Genomic DNA, 20,355 nt, shown 5'->3' on the forward strand with positions numbered 1-20,355 from the left:
TACAATAAAATATTTGCCTAGGATCACACAATTTGAGACTACTTTATGGGGCAAGTACATTTCAGTTAGGTCGAGTAGATTACTCAGGTCACTAGACCTTCAGGTCTGATAGCATTTGTATGATTTTTCAAAGCCTGTCATAGACGCACACTACAAGTAGAAGAATGCAAAGCAAAAATCTGCACTGGATGATCTTCTTATGCACTGACATAAGGAAATCTAAGTGCTCCTGTGTAGTTGGGTGAGTTCTTGTTAAATATTTGATGGGAGATTGTAGTGAGCAGATGAAGGGCCAGTGGAAGAGGTGGGTTCCTGTACTTGTGGACAGTTGGATCAGTAGCTGGAAGTCACAGAGAAGAAAGCTGGATCAGGCATGGTGGCACCGTTCTTTTCAGGCCTGACTATTTGGTTTGGCTTGACGGTACAGTGTTCTGGCTGACCCATTGTTACCAATTCTTTAATCTATGCATAGAGTGAGCTTTTGCTCTGCCCCATAGGAGTATTACACACGCCCATCATGCTGTTGATTGTTTAGTGTATCTTCCGCCTCCTGTGGTGTGCTTGCATTCAATGTATGAGGGACTATTTAACATATCAGAAGTACCCCGAATTATCACATTAAATTCTTTATCTGATAGTACAAACAAATAAGTTGGTCGTTTGGCTCTTTTCACTTTAGTAGGTTTTAAAAAAAATAGCTTAGCAAGGTCTAAAAGGGAAGACTAGACCTAATGGCTTTGCGAGTTCTTTTTCAAGTCCTGTTCAGAGGTGTGTGAGTGGTTGCTCCTGTTGCAGATTTGATGCCAGCATGTTCCATAATAATAATTCCTCTTTGGGGCTTGTGTGACTAACCCGGAAGGGAGGAGGTTGGGCTGCTGTCATAGCTGGATGAGCCAAGATGTCCCCAGCCCATAAGGGAGGAGCTCACAATTATTTTTATTGGCATAGCGATGATGTACAGCAACAAACAAACAATTGCTCCTGGGTAGTGTGCCAGACTCAGTCTTCTATCCCACTGAGGGCAATTACATGAGTATAGTTGCAAGGCATAATAGCAGTAACTGTTTTTTGCAGAGCTCCATAGTGCAATACTTTTGGGAGCAATACATAAACAAGGTACCTATTTATATGCATTATTTAGTTCTACTGCATGGATTTGTATTTCAGGAGATAATTTGGTACAAGTATGTACATATGAAAGACCACTGAACTTATTTGTGCATGATGCAGGGTCATGCGGTGGCCATTTTATCCACTGCAGGAAAGGCAGGGGTCATTTTAACTTCTGGGCACATGCCATGACTTTGAGCGAGGCCTATTTTTAAAGCCAGCAGTCTCAAAGTGGCGGGAAAATGTAGGCCCATTTCAGGGCTGTAGCTATCACTAGTGAATGAGGTGGAGTAGTGCAGGACTCAAAGGAATGAGAGGCCCAAAGGAATGAGGGGCCAACTGAACCCCAGTTACGGCTATCTTTTATTAACCCACAGTCACAAGAAAGGGACAATTTTGCTAGCTTTCATTAAGGCCATGCTACATCACTGGCCCGTGGTTATAAAGGTAACAATGTTACGCAGCAGCCCATAATTGTGAAGCACATGCTCGAGGGAAACAAAGTGTCTACATTGTAAAGAAACCAAATATACATAGCTTCATGTTGTTAAATAACTAAAAAAACGAAGATATCTGTGTTTGTTGTAGGAAAAATGGGCACATAAAATGCCGCAAAATTGCCGCTAAATTTCCATATTTGTGCCGCTAAATTTCCATTTTTGTGCCGCTAAATTTGCTAATCCATGCCGCTATATCCTGGGGGGTCTGCTTACAGACACTTTTCTAGTTCAGGCCAGGCAGCCAGGAGTGATACAGTCACTAAATGCCCAGGCTCCTGCCTGCCAGAGCTGAACGTTGCCAGCCTGATGGTTTCAAAGCATTGTGTGTGGCCGTGACCGCCTAAGCCTGGCAAACGTGCCTCAAGGCTCTCTCCTTGTGATGAAGGGAAGAAGGGGAGCGTCACCAATTGCCTTGGACATGGGAACTTCAGTTTTAAGCTCTGAAGTGCCAAGGGCCTTGTGTCAATCAGTGGCACCTCGTCACAGAGTGGGGTAGGGTCAGAAGTCTAACTGATGACCATCCCACTCTGACAATTTCGGAACTGCTGCCTTTACTGATTGGCTGAAGGCAGCAGTTTCAACTCTCATGCGACATCTGAGCATCCCTGTCGGAGAGCTGCTGTTGAGGTAAGTTTTAGGTGTTTTTTGTTTTGTTTGGTGGGTACATTTATGTATGTATGTGTATTTGTCAGTGAGTTTTGTGAATGGGGGTGTGTGTGAATGAATAGGTGCCAGTGAGATGTATGTATGCTTGCCCCCCCCCCCCCCCCCCCCGCCACTTGGTAAATTTCCAGTCACCTCTGCCCCGAGCACCTTTTTAAGAGAGGATTCAGCCCACGGGATCATAGGTTGCCCCAGTGCAATAACCGCCGTCCTTTGTTGAGCCTGTGAAGGTTTATCCTGCCAGGCCCCTGACAGCACACAGAGCTGCCTGGTAGTCCTAGTTTTTTGCCTGGAGCTTCGCCCTCCGGGAAGCACTTTCTCCCATTCAAAATTTCCACCCTTCCTAAAAATAGTTGGGCAAGTTATAACTTTCCCTAAATATGGCTATTGGCATGGGCGAGCTGGGCCCTGGCTGCCAACGTTTAGAGGGGCCCAGTGGCCTGTCTGTCTGAAGGTCATGTAAGCAGCAGCCTCTCTCTGACCTGCTCCAGTGACTCTGCATAAACGAATTTTCATTTTTAGTCTTTTTACCTGCTGCAGGCACCTGTTTAACACCCACACATCACCTCTGACCTCAGCCATCCCATCTTTTCACACCACATTAATGTGAAGGAGATAATTGAGATAATTAAGGTACGTTGGGGAGGAGGCGAAATGTGTGCGTTAAGAGGCATTCACTGTAGTGAAGTAGCAACTGGCCTGTGGAAAGCAAAACCGGGCCCCCTGTTACTTCCGGCTTTAAGTACTATGAGCAGCCTGGGTGCCAGATTTGTTTCTGCCCAGGGCGCTCTGTGAGCAGAGGCCGCCTCTGCATCCAGAGTCCGCCACGCCCACTGCTGCCCTGAGGGCACAGTTCAGGGCAAGAAGCGCGAACTAGCTGCCAGCCTGCAGCACGGCGGTGGGGGAGGGGCGGTGTGTGTGACTGCCACGGACGTCTCGTTGTGTCATGGGTGTGGTTTTGATGAAAGGAGCGGGGGAAGCATCCGAGCGTCTGCGGAGCCAAGAGAGGGCAGAAGCTGAAGGTACCACCAGGGAGGGGCAGGCGGCTGAACACGAGCTCGAGCCAGGAGATCCATTATCAAGGTGAGGAGGGGTTAGTGGGTGCTCTAGAAAAGCATGCGTGTTATTGAAATGCTCAAGGGTCAGTGTTCACCTTCCTCCCTCTTTCACACTTATTTAACACAGCCTGTTATGGCTCGAGAGAACTTCTCGTCACTTTTACCCATTAGCGGGGCAGGGGGGGGGGGGGGGGGGGGGGTTATTCCTCATACAAGTGCGAGTTCCTGTCGAGTACTTTGCAGGCAGCAGTGATAGCGCACATATTTTACCCTCGCGCCGTTTACCTGCACACACAACAAACTGGGCCTCCGTGTACCCGACCAGAGAAAGCCACCTGCGGCCCAGCCAAGGGGCGTAAGGGCCGAAGGAATGCTGCACCGCCGGTGCTTGTTCAAGGGAGGGCTGGATGCCGCCGGTGTCCTCCGAGAACAGGCTCCGAGCGGAAGTACTCGCGAATGAGTACCGTGTGTGTACATGGTAACGGGGGAGGACCGGTGTTAGTGAATATGCTCTGCAGAGGCTGCTGTAGAAACCGGTGTGCTTGTGTAAAGAGGTGTTACTACAATGTTAGTGCTTCGCATACATTGGGCGCCTGCAGTAAAGGGCGTGGCCCCTTGGGGCTTTAATGCAGCCGGCAGCCAAGCCAAGCCCCATTTATCAACTTAAATTGACGTGAAGGGTTTTACAAGAGGGAGAAAGTTTAAGTACAGGCATTCTTAGCCCAAAAACTGTATAGCCTCGTGCCAAAGTCGGGAATTATGGTATGTATTGCATACGTGGCGTTTCCACAACTCCCCCGGCTCCTGGTTCTCTCCAAACCCTTTCTCTAACATTACACAAATCAACAGCCATCTGACACACACACACACGTGCATTTGTCTGCTCTCTGTGGGCCGAACAGTACTATAGAAATAAAGTCACCACCTGTTGCGAGGTCCAGTGTTGTCGGGCCCGGTAATTAATGTGCAAGAAAAAGTATGCAGCGTTCAGCCTGTGGTACATGTGCCGACTGTACATGGTCAGGTGATTTCACGTACGGCAAGCAGTGGTAGTGTGGCCAGCGCTTGATGTGCCTTAAAACAAGCATTGGCAAAGCCAGAAGTTGTCGTATGTGCAAGAGTCATTAGGTTTGCCAATATGTTTTAGCCATGTTGCACACCAGAGTAGCTTCTGTTCAGCATGGCTAAAAGTGAGTAGGGAGTGGTGTGAAGTGGAGTGTTGTAAGGCGGAGTGTTGTAAGGCGGAGTGTTGTAAGGCGGAGTGTTGTAAGGCGGAGTGTTGTAAGGCGGAGTGTTGTAAGGCGGAGTGTTGTATGGTGGAGTGTTGTATGGTGGAGTGTTGTATGGTGGAGTGGAGTGTTGTGAGGTGAGGTGAAGTGTTGTGAGGTGAAGTGTTGTGAGGTGAAGTGTTGTGAGGTGCAGTGTTGTGAGGTGAAGTGTTGTGAGGTGAAGTGTTGTAAGGTGGAGTGTTATGGAGAGGTGCACAGTAGAGTTGAGTGGCGTGGAGAGGAGTACAGTGTCAGAGTTGAGTAGAGTGTCGTAGAATGGAGTGGCTTAGAGTGTCATGGAGTAGTGTAGAGCGGAGCGGAGTGGCGTAGATGCTGTTGCGTAGAGTGGCGCCATGCAGAGTCAGGGCACGAGTCGGGGTACCACGCGGGTGGACGGCATCCCCCCACTTATTTCCGAGGGTTTTTCAGGGTGGACGCCGTCCACCCTGCTAAATCAAAACCGCGTCCACCATTAAAAAACGGGAGCGCGGCGCACACAAAGTAAATAAAGCATTTCTGGGTGGGCGAGTGGCTGGCTGAATCCTGAAGTTACCAAGCACGCCGGTGGTCACCACGTCCCTGCCATTTGTCCGTAATTTTAATCGGGCACAGCTTGCCCCCACCTCCCTTCTTGACTCCGATGCTGTATGAAAGCTCAGACCCCCAGCAGCACCGTAGAGGCACAGCGGGATGGCAACCCTCACACCTTCAGCCCTTGATGAGCTGTTAAGAGGTGCTTGAAGGTGACAGAGGCGGGGGGGGGCGGCAGCTTCGGAGCAGGGGGCATCCATTCACACGCAAACAACCCTGAATGCGTCTTGTATCTGATATTTAGAGGGGGCTCACACATTCCATTTCTACCCAGGGCCCCAAACATCCTAGACTCGGCCAGATTACACCCCTGATTACACCGAGGCAGCATCTGCTTCTCTTCACCGAGCTTAATTACTGTCACTAATTTGTAAGCAAACCTCGGTTCTTCAAACATGTATAATGTAATACAATAAAGAAATGGCACAATCGCACCCACACTGATTAACAAAGTATGGCGGACAATCAGTTCCATCAGTTCTCTCGGAGTATCTCCTGTAAGTACTGTACATCACAATGGGGGATGGCATTTTGGACAGAGAGCCTGTCTTCTCGTTATCTTTTGCAGGAGGGGGCGAGAAGCCCAAGATGATACTAGAATACTGCATGCCCACCCCTGTGCCCACCCTGGTGGATCACGTTCCCTCTCCTGTGATGACTCCTGCTCCTGTCCCCCCATGTTGTGACTCCAGTCCACCCCCCACAGTGATGGCTCCTGTCCCCCCATGTTGTGGCTCCAGTCCACCCCCACAGTGATGGCTCCTGTCCCCCCATGCTGTGGCTCCAGTCCACCCCCGCCTGTGATGGCTCTTGTCCCCCCCTGCAGTGGATCCTGTCTCCGCTTTGGGTGGCTTCTGTCCCAGTCCTGGAACGCCCCCTGCAGCGAGGGTGAAGTTCTTGATGGGCCTCTTCTCAAAAGGGCTCAGCTCAAAATGAATATGGAAAGGTGGGCGTGTAAGTAAGTGAAGGGATGTGTGAATGGCTGGATGAATTAGTGAAAGGGTGAATGGATGAATGAAAGATTGAATAAATGAATAATGAGAGAGGATAGATGGATTGATGAGTGAGGGGAAGGATGGAGAGAAAATGTAAATAGCTGGATATATGGGTGGAAGGGTAGCTGATGATTGATGAGGGGAAAGATGGATGAGGGGAAGGATGAGGGATGGAGGGGAAGGATGGATGAGGGGAAGGATAAATGGATGAGGGGAAGGATGGATGGATGGAGGGGAAGGACGGATGGATGAAGGGCAGCATAAATGGATGGGATGGATGGATGGGTGAGGGGAAGGATGGATGAAAGGAAGGATGGATGAGGGGAAGGATGAAGGATGGATGGATGAGGGGCAGGATAAATGAATGGGATGGATAGATGGGTGAGGGGAAGGATGATGGATGAGGAGAAGGATGGATGGATGGATGGAGGGGAAGGATGGATGGATGAGGGGCAGGATAAATGGATGGGATGGATGGATGGGTGAGGGGAATGATGGATGGAAGGATGGATGAGGGGAAGGATGGATGCATGACGGGAAAGGATGGATGATGAGGGGAAGGATGGATGGATGGATGATGAGGGGAAGGATGGATGGATGATGAGGGGGTGGGTGAAAGGATGGAGGATGAGGGGAAGGGTGGATGGATGATGAGGGGATGGATGGATGGATGATGAGGGAATAGATGGTTGATGAGGGGGTGGGTGAAAGGATGGATGGATGATGAGGGGAAGGATGGATGGATGGATGATGAGGGGAAAGGATGGATGGGTGATGAGGGAAAAGGATGGATGGATGATGAGGGGAAGGATGGATGATGAGGGAAAAGGATGGATGGATGATGAGGGAAAAGGATGGATGGATGATGAGGGGAAGGATAAATGGATGATGAGGGGATGGATGGATGGATGATGAGGGGAAGGACAGATGGATGGATGGATGGATGATGGGTGGGTGAAAGGATGGATGGATGATGGGTGGGTGAAAGGATGGATGGATGGAGAGTGGGTGAAGGGATGGATGGATGGGTGGGTGAAAGGATGGATGGAGAGTGGGTGAAGGGATGGATGGATGGATGGATGGATGGATGGATAAGTGGGTGGGTGAAAGGATGGATAATAAGTGGGTGGGTGAAAGGATGGATGGATGAGTGGGTGGGTGGATGGTGGATGGGTGAAAGGATGGATCAGTGGATTGGATGGTGGGTGGGTGAAAGGATGGATGAGTGGGTGGGTGGATGGTAGGTGGATGATGGGGGGTAGGTGGATGAGTGAAATGATGGATGGATTGATAAGTGCAAGGGTGAATGAATGGACATATGAGTGAAAGGGTTGGTGCAAGTATGGATGAGTGAGTGAAAGGGAGGGTAGATGGACAAAAGGATGAATAGATGTGTGAAGGAGTGAAATGATAGATGGATGAGTGATAGGGGCAATGGATGGATTCATGAGTGGATGAGCAGATGGATGGATGGGTGGGTGGATGGATGGATGGAAGGAAGGCTAAGTGAAAGGGTCGATGGAGAGAGAAAGGGAGGATGGATGGATGACTAAAAGAGTGGATGGGTGGAAGGATTAGTAAGTGAAAGGATGGCTGGATTGGTGAAAGGGTAAATAGCTGAATGGATGAGTGAATGGATGGATGGGATGAAGAGTGGATGGATAATTGTACAGATGGATAGGGTGGATGGATGGATGGATAATGGAGGATGAGTGAAAGGATGGATGAGGGGATGGATGAAGGGATGGATGAGTGAAATGATAGATGGAAGGATACATGATGGATAGGTTTGCAAATGGTTGAATACTTTTGGAAATGGCTGGGCTTACTTATATACTATTGCGCGACCTCTGATGTGTCTGTAAAACGTACCTATTGTCCTGAAGTTTTGTCCTGAATTTTGACCTCCTGTCCAGAATTTGTGTCCTGAATTTTGACCCTTTGTCCTGAATTTTTACACTCACCATCCTGAATTTGCACCAATGCCAGTTGGTCACCCTAATTCTAATAAAATAAATAAATCTAGCCACAGCTAGAGAGAGGCAGCTGAGACAAAACTATTTAATACAGAGTCGCTAGTTTACAATAGGTGGGGAGATAACATATAACACTCATCAATAGAATAACGTGACTATGGAGCCCTAATGTGTGTAATAGTCATTGTCGAGTGTGGGAAGCAGCCTCTCTGGGAACCTGTAATGTATACAAAATCTTGCAGTCAAACTTTCCTGTAGCGTTTTGAAAATGTGCTCATGTCACCTTCGCCAAACTTCATCCACATTTGGGCTGCTAATTCCTCCAGGCAGGGACCTTAAGTCACAGGCTTAAGTACCAAGCAGCTTCAATTGTTAAATCTTGCATTAAATGCAAATGATAGATCTGCCTTAAATGTGATGTCACTTCCTGTCGTGATGTCACTTCCTGTCGTGATGTCACTTCCTGTGACCACGCCTACCTTGGAGAGTCACCCACTTCTTTTTTTAGGACTTGTGCCCTGTGCAGAGTAGATTATCATAGAGTCATAATAGAGGGAACAAGTGAAACAGGAGAACTAACTTACATACTCCAAACTGTCTTTGTGACTATTCCCCTTTATTTTTTATAGTATTATATTAATAAATGAATGCCGTTTCCCCAAAACATACCACTGAATCATCTGGCAGACAGTAGGGATTATGCTGCAGTCTGTCGTGCTGCTTCAGCTTGTCAGACAGACCCTTTCTGGTCATTGTATTCACAGAGACTTCCTCTTCAAACCCTATACAAGTAACAGGTCTACTGGACAGTTCAGGAGAAGACAGTACAGCCTATTGTTTAAGACGTGTCTCTTCAACTCTTAACAAACACCACAACATCTAGTGCCACAACTGGGCTGTGTAGCTCCCACAGTACCATCCAAGGTCATGCATAACGTGCATTAAAAAACTCCTCCTTGTCAATTACTCAACAGCAGGACATCAGAAGCTCAACCCCCTATCGCATTTAGAAGTTTTTCTGCGGTCATAGCCAATATTTTAGGAGGCAGGGGTTTGAGTCAGAATCCTGTCTATAGGGCCCAACACACCCGCCCCCAAAAGAAAAGATCCACATGGAATGACGAGCCCCTCTGAAACTGTGGGAAGCAGGTCAAAAGCAGCTAAATGCCATCGGCTTCAGGCAGCAGAAGAGCACCAGAAGTGTTAGCCATGCATCTTCTTTTATTAAAAGGTTATTTTTACGCAAATAAACAATTCATTGTCCCCTTGCACGCTTGATGCCCATTTACTACTTGGGATCAATAAAATATGCAAACAAAAAAATGGAATCCTAGGAGAAGTTGTGATGCCGGGGTGCTAGCTAATCTATAGCATGCCTCTCTGTTCAGGAAGGCGGCAGTGGGGGTGATCTCAATTGAAGGTCCGTGAAATCTGTGGAGCCACACTTCTAGGGTCTTAAGCTGTACTTTTAAAAAAAGAATCTGGGGCATATTTACAAGCCCTTATCGCCACCACAATGTCACTTTTCACTACGTTGTGGTGGCGACACAGGCTTCGCCTTATTTACAAGGCAGCGTTAAGCCACTTAACATGGCTTATTGCTGCCTTGTAAATAGGTCTCCGGGTTTTATGGTATTTATATTTTTGTCGTTTCCGTCTGTATTTATCCATATTTCTTTTTTACAAATTGTACCTGTATTTATATATCTTTATTTTAGGTTTTGTGAAAAAATGAAGCTGAAATGTGTGTATTTCTGAATTTATTTAACTAGTTAATGTGCACTTGTGCCTGAATCTTGGAAACAAAGGGAGAGAAAGGAGTTGCGTCCGTGGTAGCCGGACGGGGAATACTCCTGATTCCCTGGTCAAGGTATCAAAAGAACAAATGGAGGAGTATTACCCGATGAGGGTAAATGAAGGCTTTTGTCCAAACTAAGGAAACACTGTTCCTTTGTTAGTAAACCCCTCACTCACCACCTGGTGGTGACTTGCTTCATCATCGGGGCCCACCCAAGTGGCCTAGCGTCACTTGGGTGTGCTTCAACACCTGAGTTGCAGTGGAGCAGGTAGTGAAGTGTGGGGTGCGAACAAAAAAGAGTGTGAGTGTTAAAATTGTCCTGGTTAATGCTTTTATACAATTTTTAATAAAAAAGTAACTGGACAAAATTAAAAATGTGGGTGAGATAGTAGTAGGGAAGTTACGACCTACATATCTCTGTTTATGTGTTGGTCGACATGTTTCTACCATAAGGGGAAAATCCCCGGTATTCCTCAGGACCAAAACAAGGAAGTGGGTGGTGTGTGCCCCCTAAAAGACACACCCAGTCCTAATTCCTTGGTCATCCAGAAGAAAAATATACTTCTGGGTAAGCACACCTAGGGTTGAGGGTGCTGAAAAAACAAGGGTGGAGCTCTAGTCGAGCTGCATCAAGCAGGAGGAGGGCGCTTCGCCGGTTACAACATATTAGTTGCGTGTGGCGAGTACAGGCGGATCACCTAGGTCTCCATGTTCGCTGCTTGGTAGCCTGAACACATGACAGGTTTTAATGATATATACACACTTAGGTGGTAAAATATGCACTTGTAACAAAAATATAAATTTTAGTATCATGGTTGTGCAAATCTACTGCTGTTTAAGGCTCTTTACTAAATCCTTTTTTTTTTTTAATGCCCTTGTTTGTCAATCTGCACAGCTATTGGCCTGGCAGTCATTACTGACAGCATTTAGAATCAAAAACAACCCAATTTCCGTTTTTATCCACATTTAAAAATAAATACAGACATGAAAATAAAGGTTTTTCTGTCTGTATTTATCTGTAAAAATCAGTAAAATTAGATAACAGGGAGCCTTACTTGTAAATAAGGAACCCTTTCACGCTATACTTAGCCCGAAAGGGGTACGCAATGTGTGCTGCGGTGAGCGTTCTGCCACAACACCCATTGATTTTGACGCTGCCCCATATTTACAAGAGTGCTGTAAATATGGGCAGTGCCAAAATTAACAACAGGGAAAACCCGGTATTACCCCGGCGCAATAAGGAAAAATGTTTAATTTCTCCTTGTTTTTGCTGCTTCCATGTGTGCAGCACACATGGAAACAGCAAAACGACATTGATTGTTTATGTACAGGAAGATGTCCCTTCCTGCACATAAGCAAACATTAAAAAATGACGTTTTGCAACTTCTATGTGTGCTGCTTAATGCAGCACACATAGAAGTTTCAAAACACCATTTAAAGATTGTTTATGTGCACATAAACAATCTTCCCCTGCAACGCAGACACCCTTGCACTGTGGTGCAAAGGTGCCTGCGTTGGCAGCTCAATTTAGTACCAGCGCAGGGGGAAACACAGGGCTGCACTGTAGTGTTGTAAATATGGTGCAGCCTTGCGTTTCAGAAGTGGCGGAGCGCAGCGTTAAGCCAAGGGGGATAACTCTGCGCTCTACCACTTCTATTGTCATTATGCCCCAGACCTTAAAATCATGATAATGCTAGCTCTTGTAAGTAAAGCAGAACAAATTACAAAGGATAAGAAAAGCCTGCACGTGAAAGGGTTTGTCTATTTTCATTTCTTTATTTTGTTTCCTGCCAAAATTCTATGGGGAGAAATTTAATTTTAAAATAGCTACATAAAAATGGAATATAGGCAAATCTGTCTTATAGTCAAACTTTGTGTTTGACTACCTCTTTCCAGGGTTCTTTTTGCTTCTCCATTTGTTCCTACTGTCAGGCACTTGCGTCAACAACAACAACAACAAAACATAGGGAACTGTGGGAATTCTCAATGCCCAGCCGAGCCATGATTCAGACCACAATCTGCCCTGCTGAGGTAGAGACCTTTCCACAGAATTCAGAAACAGCGTGGCTGTTAGAACTTCGTTTCAAGAGGAAAAATAATGTCTCCTTTCAAAGCCAGCGTAGGAAAAAACTCTAAACTTTCCTGATTAAAGGCTCATGATCAGCAGAAATGTCGCCAGTTACAGAAAATGCATTCAGGTTCTATAAAGGCAATTAAAGGGTTTACAGGCAGCACAGGCACGAGATAAAATATCACGTAACAACTGTTTAAATGCTATTATATTTACCCTTTTGTGGTGTACTGTACCGCTATAATCACATTGGGTGTAAGGAGCACGTTACTTATTGGATCTTGGTCAGTAGCCCTGCACAAGATGCATTTTTGAATTTGCATTCCAATCCTGTTTGTCATTGCCATTTTGTTTTTATCTGACTGAGCCTGGTATTTTGCCTTACCCGTGAAACCCTTTTCTAGAATGTAAACAAAAGCTATATAAACGAGAAAAAAAAGTGCAAGCACTATAGAGAGAGCAGCAGGCAGGGGCAGTAGGAGGACGTAAGAAATAGTACCTGAATCACATTGGGAGCAGCGGGCAGGCACAGATTAACTGTACGCAATCTGTGCTTGGTCCCTCCTCCACAGAAATGACCAATATGGCGTTTATTCTGTAATGTCCAATTAGAGGAGCCTGTAAAGACATGTGACACTGAAGCACACAAATGGTAAGCATGGGCGGGCCCCAAGCCCTTTAGTGTATACAACAGTGTCTAGCAAGCGAGACGCATGCACTAGCAGGCTCTACCTAACAAGCATTAGAAATGCAATAGGTCTCGCAGCATTAGAGTTAGTGCTTTTAGAATTGTTAATGGTTTTTTTTGTAAATCTTTAGCATGAGGGTGAGGGTGAGTGAGGGTGAGTGTGAGTGAGTGTGAGTGTGGGTGAGTGGGGTTGAGTGTGAGTGGGGGTGAGGGTGAGGGATTGAGGGTGAGGGGTTGAGGGCGAGTGAGGGTGAGGGGTTGAGGGTGAGTGAGGGTGAGGGGTTGAGGGTGAATGAGGGTGAGTGGGGGTGAGTGAGGGTGAGGGGTTGAAGGTGAGTGAGGGTGAAGGTGAGTGTGGGTGAGTGTGGGTGAGTGAGGGTGAGTGAGGGTGAGTGAGGGTGAGTGAGGGTGAGTGAGGGTGAGTGAGGGTGAGTGAGGGTGAGTGTGGGTGAGTGTGGGTGAGTGTGGGTGAGTGTGGGTGAGTGTGGGTGAGTGTGGGTGAATGAGGGTGAGTGGGGGTGAGTGAGGGTGAGGGGTTGAAGGTGAGTGAGGGTGAAGGTGAGTGTGGGTGAGTGTGGGTGAGGGATTGAGGGTGAGGGGTTGAGGGTGGAATTTCTTAACCATACATTTAAATAACAACGATTCTGATATACAATTAGACAGAACCTTACCACTTTACACTGCAATCAGGGACCTAGACAGTAAAACAGATAATCAGCAATTCGAAGTGCGTTTCTTCTAGATTTACAAAAAACGCCCGTCTTTTTTAGAAGCTAACAAATATATAAGTCACAAATTATCTCTAAGTGACTAAATATTTTAAGTGACTGTTAAACTGGGTTCTGCTTAACTATTTTCTGGTGGTCAAAATTCGCCTCATAATGCCGTGACAGTGATGTAATCATAGTGACTCACTGAGTAAAAGGTTCAAAACCTCGCTCAGAACGTGAAGTAGAAATAAGTTCACGGATCTATGTGGCTCAAACATGCAAACAGTACATCTGTTTGTCGCCGCAAAGATGGTGCAGGCCAGGCAGGCCAGGAGGTAAGGAAAACAAGACGGAGGGCATTGCTGTGGGGAGGGGGGGGGGAGGAGAAGTGCGACACGGCCGCAGCAGGGGGCGGAGCGGGGAGAGAAATGTAATTGACACGGCCGGCCGGTCGTGAAACTGAAAGCATGGCCGGCCGGCCGTGAAAGCCTTTTTTTAAATAACAACGATTCTGATATACAATTAGACAGAACCTTACCACTTTACACTGCAATCAGGGACCTAGACAGTAAAACAGATAATCAGCAATTCGAAGTGCGTTTCTTCTAGATTTACAAAAAACGCCCGTCTTTTTTAGAAGCTAACAAATATATAAGTCACAAATTATCTCTAAGTGACTAAATATTTTAAGTGACTGTTAAACTGGGTTCTGCTTAACTATTTTCTGGTGGTCAAAATTCGCCTCATAATGCCGTGACAGTGATGTAATCATAGTGACTCACTGAGTAAAAGGTTCAAAACCTCGCTCAGAACGTGAAGTAGAAATAAGTTCACGGATCTATGTGGCTCAAACATGCAAACAGTACATCTGTTTGTCGCCGCAAAGATGGTGCAGGCCAGGAGGTAAGGAAAACAAGACGGAGGGCATTGCTGTGGGGAGGGGGGGGGGAGGAGAAGTGCGACACGGCCGCAGCAGGGGGCGGAGCGGGGAGAGAAATGTAATTGACACGGCCGGCCGGTCGTGAAACTGAAAGCATGGCCGGCCGGCCGTGAAAGCCTTTTTTTAAATAACAACGATTCTGATATACAATTAGACAGAACCTTACCACTTTACACTGCAATCAGGGACCTAGACAGTAAAACAGATAATCAGCAATTCGAAGTGCGTTTCTTCTAGATTTACAAAAAACGCCCGTCTTTTTTAGAAGCTAACAAATATATAAGTCACAAATTATCTCTAAGTGACTAAATATTTTAAGTGACTGTTAAACTGGGTTCTGCTTAACTATTTTCTGGTGGTCAAAATTCGCCTCATAATGCCGTGACAGTGATGTAATCATAGTGACTCACTGAGTAAAAGGTTCAAAACCTCGCTCAGAACGTGAAGTAGAAAAAAGAAATATAAATCACAGTGCGACTATACACATACCAAATAGATCGACGGGCAGGGGGGTGGGAGGGGATGGAGACGGCGCACGTAAGTGAGGGCGCAGAAGATGGCTGAAGCAGGGGGCTGGGTGAAACAACCGAGCAGGGAGATGGACATTAGAAATTGTGGTTTGTTGTCGTCCGGTAGCGGCAGGCAGGCAGGGGAGGAGAGGAGGAGGGGGGAGGAGAGTAGGGGAGGCACGGCGGGAGGAGAGGAGGAGGGGGGAGGAGAGTAGGGGTGGAACGGGGGCGGAGAGGGGAGAGGTGCGAGTAAAAAAAAAAAAAAAAGAAGCCGGAGGGAAGAGAGGGGAGGGGGGAGGAGAGCGAAAGGATCGGAGACACGGCGGGCAGGGGAGGGGGCGGAGAGGGGAGAGGAGAAATGCGACACGGAGGGAAGGGGAGGGGGCGGAGCGGGGAGGGGGCGGAGAGGGGAGAGAGAGAGTAGGCAAGGGTAAACAAACACGGACGTGCACGCGCCCATGACTTTTAAGGTCAATGCGCATGCGCATAAGCTTAATGCGCATGCGCATTGACCTTAAAAGTCACGGGCACTGCAAGGAATCGCCACGATTCCTTGCAGTTAGATAAAGAGTGGATGAGCCCCTATAGTCTCGCTTGCTCGATGCGCATGCGCATCGACAGGCGAGACCTAAAAAGGTATGGATGGGACTGTGATTCTGAATGAAATAGGGGCAGCGTCAGTGAGGGTGGGAGCAAAGGCATGGCTAAAAGGAACAGTATGTTTTGTAACTATTTTGGTAGTCTTTCCCTTTCAGGTAACTGTATGTACAATAACGCACACCTTAAAAGAAAAAAACAGACACATTAAACAAATCGGTGATATGCATCATTTTATGTTATAAAATCTCTATTGGTTAATGTGACCACTGAATATGTGTGTGTGTAACAGTATGCCACAGAACCGAATTCAGGTTGTTTCAGTGGGGAATAGTTGCTTGTGCGTTTTTAGTGGTATTAGGTTCCAACCTTTGATAGAAAAAATGTAAAATTGATACTTGCATAGCGCACTACTCCCCCGCAAGGGTCTGAAGGCACTTGTACGAATACCGCTGTGGAACCCATCCTGGCTTTCCCTGTGAGGCGTCCACTCCTGGGCACCCCCAAGGTGGAGGCCAGGCATCCTTAGCGTTGTGAGGGCCGTTGTGGAGATTAAGCAAGCTATTGCCCAGAGTTGCAGAGTGGGACACATGATTGGAATAGGCACCGAGGCGAGAATGATCAGGTCCGTGGAATTTTTGAGCCCAAGACCCGCCGAGGGGGGGAATTGAACCCTGGTCCCGGGCTAGACCTCTGCATCAGGGTCTGCCGCTCTAATCATTGAGCCACACTTCTCCACCTTATGCAGTACACAAGATAAATATTTTAACCTTACATAACACTCAGTATAGGATAGACTGCACCAGAATGCACAAAACGTTTTAGAATAAAATAAAATAAGTGCATTCAAAATATAGATTTTTTTTATGACTGTCCATTAAACGCACACATTGTACAGCTCCGCTGCTCACCCTACAATGCCCCTCAAATACAATAAATCAATCTGATAAGGCCTCAAAATTGTATTGTATTGTAAGTGTATTTATATAAAGCTTACTACCCCTGACGAGGCAGTGAAGAACTTTTCAGGTAGTTGCTCGCCACTCTGCAACCCAAAGGATTAGGGGTGGATTGGTATAGGGAAATATAAATTGTTAAATTGAACAATGGACATGTGAGTCTTTTAGTTGACTGAATAGGATAGAGGAGGGATGAGTTTAGATAGTGCTATTTGGGAGATCATATTAGTTAGATTAGGTTTAGGGTGAGTTAAAGAAGGGATATAATGTAGTTGGCCACTACACTGACCCCACTATATCAACAGTAGATTTACATGGACCCGAACACTATACCTTACCTTAACTGTGGCCCTGAGCCTAACACACTCCCTCCCAACCTAATCCTCACCCGGCCCCTGAACTTAAATTAAACTTCTTTAGACCCCTAGGATTAACCCTAAATCCAGTCCTTACTCTCACCCCCTAGCCTAACACTAGGCTTGAACCTTGTCTTAAATCGTATTCTAACTCATTCAGCCTAACTGCAAACTGTACCCTATTCCTACACTTAACTCTTGTCCAAAAGACTATACATTAGCCTCTGGTTAGCAGTAACCCTAACTCTGTCAGTGTCAGCGTAGTTCTGTTATACACGGTGGAGTGTGCAGATGTAATGGTGTCTATATAAACATCATTCATCTAAGCGCATTTGCTTGCGATTGCCCTGTGAAGGGGCCTTGGGCTTGGCCAAGCCGCAGTGGGAATCGGAGAGATCTGTCTGTTTCTGAGCCTCTCGATGAGATTCTGGTTTGTCAAGAAGCCATGCCCTCTGACATCTCTGGAGGTAAACTGGTTGTAATGCAGTGCTGTTGTTACCAGAGAAAATGAAAAGCACAATGCATCACCGGAGTAATAAGTGGGCATTGTGTCGGGACCACCACAAGGCATATTGCAGCTGTGGGCTTGCAGGACATTAGCCCGTGGTTTAACCCCTTTAGTGCTGCCATCGGCCAACAGTCGCCTCGAACACTACCTTGCCAGTGCTGCGCACGTCCGATGGCCGACACGGCCGCACCCGTTTCTTCGAATGTTCAGCACTGGCGCAGAAGGTTTGAAGCAACAAACGGGTTAAATGCCACCGTGGTCCTAGTGGTATGTTGGCCATTCCCCAGATTTGTGTGGATGAGCCAATGAGGCCACAGACATTCCTGCCCTTGACCAGCTTTAAAGAGAGCGCTCGCCAGATTACAGACAGCCCTACATATGTCCAAGTCCCTCACTTTCCTGCACCCACAATGTTTTCGTATGGACTGGCTTTTAGCTGTGGAGTTAGGAGTACTCTTGTCCTTCGCTGAGGTAGAGCGAGCCTCCTCTTACTTTCCTCATACATTGCTACAAGGCTAACTTCTTGCGAGTCCATTGTTCTTGAAGCTTCCCAAAGTCAGGGTGTGCAGTCCCTTTTACAATACCAGCACTAGATCGAGACAGTCTCTGGAGTGGGAGTTGCTAAGCGCTACATGCAGAGGCACAACTAGAGCCACATTTCGGGGGGGGCTAAGAAAAAATTTCGGGGGGGGCTGAACTTTAATCAGTAGGCAGAGTGGAGCGCAGAGTCGAGCTGCAGGGGCTCTTACAAGGGCTGAAACAATAACAATGCCTAATTAACATTCAAATGGTCTTTAAACGACCTGTAAAACGTTCGGGTGCGGCTGTGTGTGTGCCCGGGATCTGTCTCATCCCGGGCTGCCACACACGACGGGGGGGGCTGAAGCCCGGTGAGTTCAATGGGTGTTGCGCGCCTGGCTACATGCATGATGAAGGTGGGTAGGTGCATCTGCCCCATACCTTTCCAGAGGGTACAGGTTTGACATGCAAGCAGCCTGTTACTGAGAGAGTGGGTGTATGCTGGAGACATTCCAACGTTGAGCAAGCAGAGGTATAGTGGCTGCGCCAGATCACTTAAATGCTCTTATCTGTAGTAATAAGGACACAAAGCCAGGACTGCAGGGTACAGTAAAGAAAATGCATAAATTCCCAGATGTAAAGACTCTCCATGGTTAGAAGTGAAGATGTTTAATGGAGATGCACTGTGGCTCGGAATGTGGTTTGTGGTTTAGATGATGGCTGTGTTGGAGTACCAGTGTATCATCAAGGGCTCCCCTTGGATGGCTTTGCCGATTGGTGGCCCTGTCTTAGACACCAGGTGTATATTTCCCTTTTCTCCTTCATAGATCTGTAAGCGGCCACTGGTAAGGTTACGTGTTCTGGAGTGATGCATGTTAGACATTTGAGTGTTGTGTTATCGAGGTAGTTGTGTGGTGCAGCGGCCAGAGCGGCTCACTCTGAAGTACGGGATCATGTCTCGATCCCTGGCGATAGTGGCAGCTCATCTCAGCACCCTGTGACTCTGGGCAATAGCTCACTCGATCCTCCCGACAGCCCCCAGCGCCTTGAGACCCCTAGGGGTGATTAGTCCGCACTTTACAAATACAGGCGACATACGTACAAGTATTTCACTACATAGCTATCAGCGCATAGCTTTTCCTGTTACCAATGTCACATTACTGTCAGTGGAAGCATATTGTGATTGCCCGTTGCCAAGTGGTGTGTTTTGGTGATAAGTGTCTGTTCTCATTTTTGAATTCACGAGAAAAGGATGGTGATTGATGGTGCTGACTGTGGTAAATTCGCCTGGATACAAGTTTGCTTTGTTGGGAGTAACTAAAGCTGTTATTTATAATTAATGATTGTGTCAGGAGGAAGAGGGCTTAACTGAGGGATGTTTTGCCTATGTTTAGCTGTAGGTGCAGTGCTTCAATTGAGAGGTTTCCTACAATGGTAATGGGAGGATATTGTCTAATTTTGAAGTGGTTTTAAGAGATGTTACGTTGTTTCCGACCAAGAATGGTTTGTAGGCAACCAAAGAAAATACTGTGACGTGGTGCTTTGGTTTGCAAGGGGTTGGTGCGTTTGGACATGTATCAGTATTATGTCTGAATTTTGTGTTTGCATATTCAAGGATAATGAATTGACAACGTTGCATCTGTCGGCGGAGTGGAGACACGGTTAGATGAGGAAGAAGATTGATGTGGACTCTGCCTTCATTTGACACTTTTTGATGGTGTTTTATCATAAGTTGCTTTGATTGGAGTGACAGGATGTCTCCACTGGGGTATCTTCAGATGTGACATGTCTTGTGATGTTTTCTTCCTCGGTTTATTTTTCTTGCTTATAGATGATGTATTTATTGCGGGTAAGCTCGAGAGTGCACCCCGGATGCTGAAGCGTACGTAGCCCTGGTCCCTTTGTCTCTTGGAGCTGTAGGGGGCAGGCTGGCAGCACTCGAGAACCACCACCACCACCCACTCACCTCCTTGCACAGGTACCATGATGAGTTATGCCGCTTTGTTTTGATACCTATTGGGACCAGAATATACTCTTTTCCTGTACGGGCATTCATGATTTAAACTATAAACCCTCAATGAAAAATATACCTATAATTACTCAGTCATTTCAGCTTTATTGTAGCAAACACATTTGTAGAGTCTGCAATGCGTTTGAATTTTAATACAGATGACTTTTAAATATTTGACGCACATGTGCTATAGAAAGCAATATAGGGTTCACAATATATATATAATATTTAGGAATCCGGGTGTTGAAAGGAGTCTGTGCTTCCCTAAATGCCCTTGTGATGTTTGGTCTCATTTACCTCATTCAATATATAGACAATTTTTCAATAACACAATTCCATCCTTATGTTAAATATCTGCTTTGTCAACACCAAGGTGTCACTGAGCCACAGTAAGGAAGATGACTTCTACTTGGCAGAAGATGCAGGATTTTTACAGCTGGGCCCTGGAGAATGGAGGTAAGAGGAGAACCGTATGTCTGGAATGCCTGCATTTCCTTTGACAATATATTTCCCTGACAGAGGACCATT

The 20,355-nt window shown here is 46.7% G+C and overlaps 1 protein-coding gene across 3 annotated transcripts in view; it reads left to right on the forward strand.

Moving 5' to 3' along the window:
- Positions 1 to 20,355, forward strand: part of LOC147703557 (very long chain fatty acid elongase 4-like) — a 74,393-nt gene that overhangs the window by 6,268 nt on the left and 47,770 nt on the right. The window contains exons 1-3 of one of the 3 annotated variants that reach the window (XM_086931906.1): positions 3,142 to 3,356; positions 19,648 to 19,794; positions 20,201 to 20,283. In XM_086931906.1, coding sequence (XP_086788032.1) covers positions 20,226 to 20,283 — 58 coding nt within the window. In that variant the 5' untranslated portion in view covers positions 3,142 to 3,356; positions 19,648 to 19,794; positions 20,201 to 20,225. Of the gene's footprint in view, positions 1 to 3,118; positions 3,357 to 19,647; positions 19,795 to 20,200; positions 20,284 to 20,355 lie in introns of those variants that run through there. The other 2 variants (XM_086931907.1, XM_086931908.1) reach the window with 2 other exon arrangements.

This window comes from Lissotriton vulgaris, chromosome 7 (assembly GCF_964263255.1).
Source record: "Lissotriton vulgaris chromosome 7, aLisVul1.2, whole genome shotgun sequence".
NCBI classification, from domain to species: Eukaryota; Metazoa; Chordata; class Amphibia; order Caudata; family Salamandridae; genus Lissotriton; species Lissotriton vulgaris.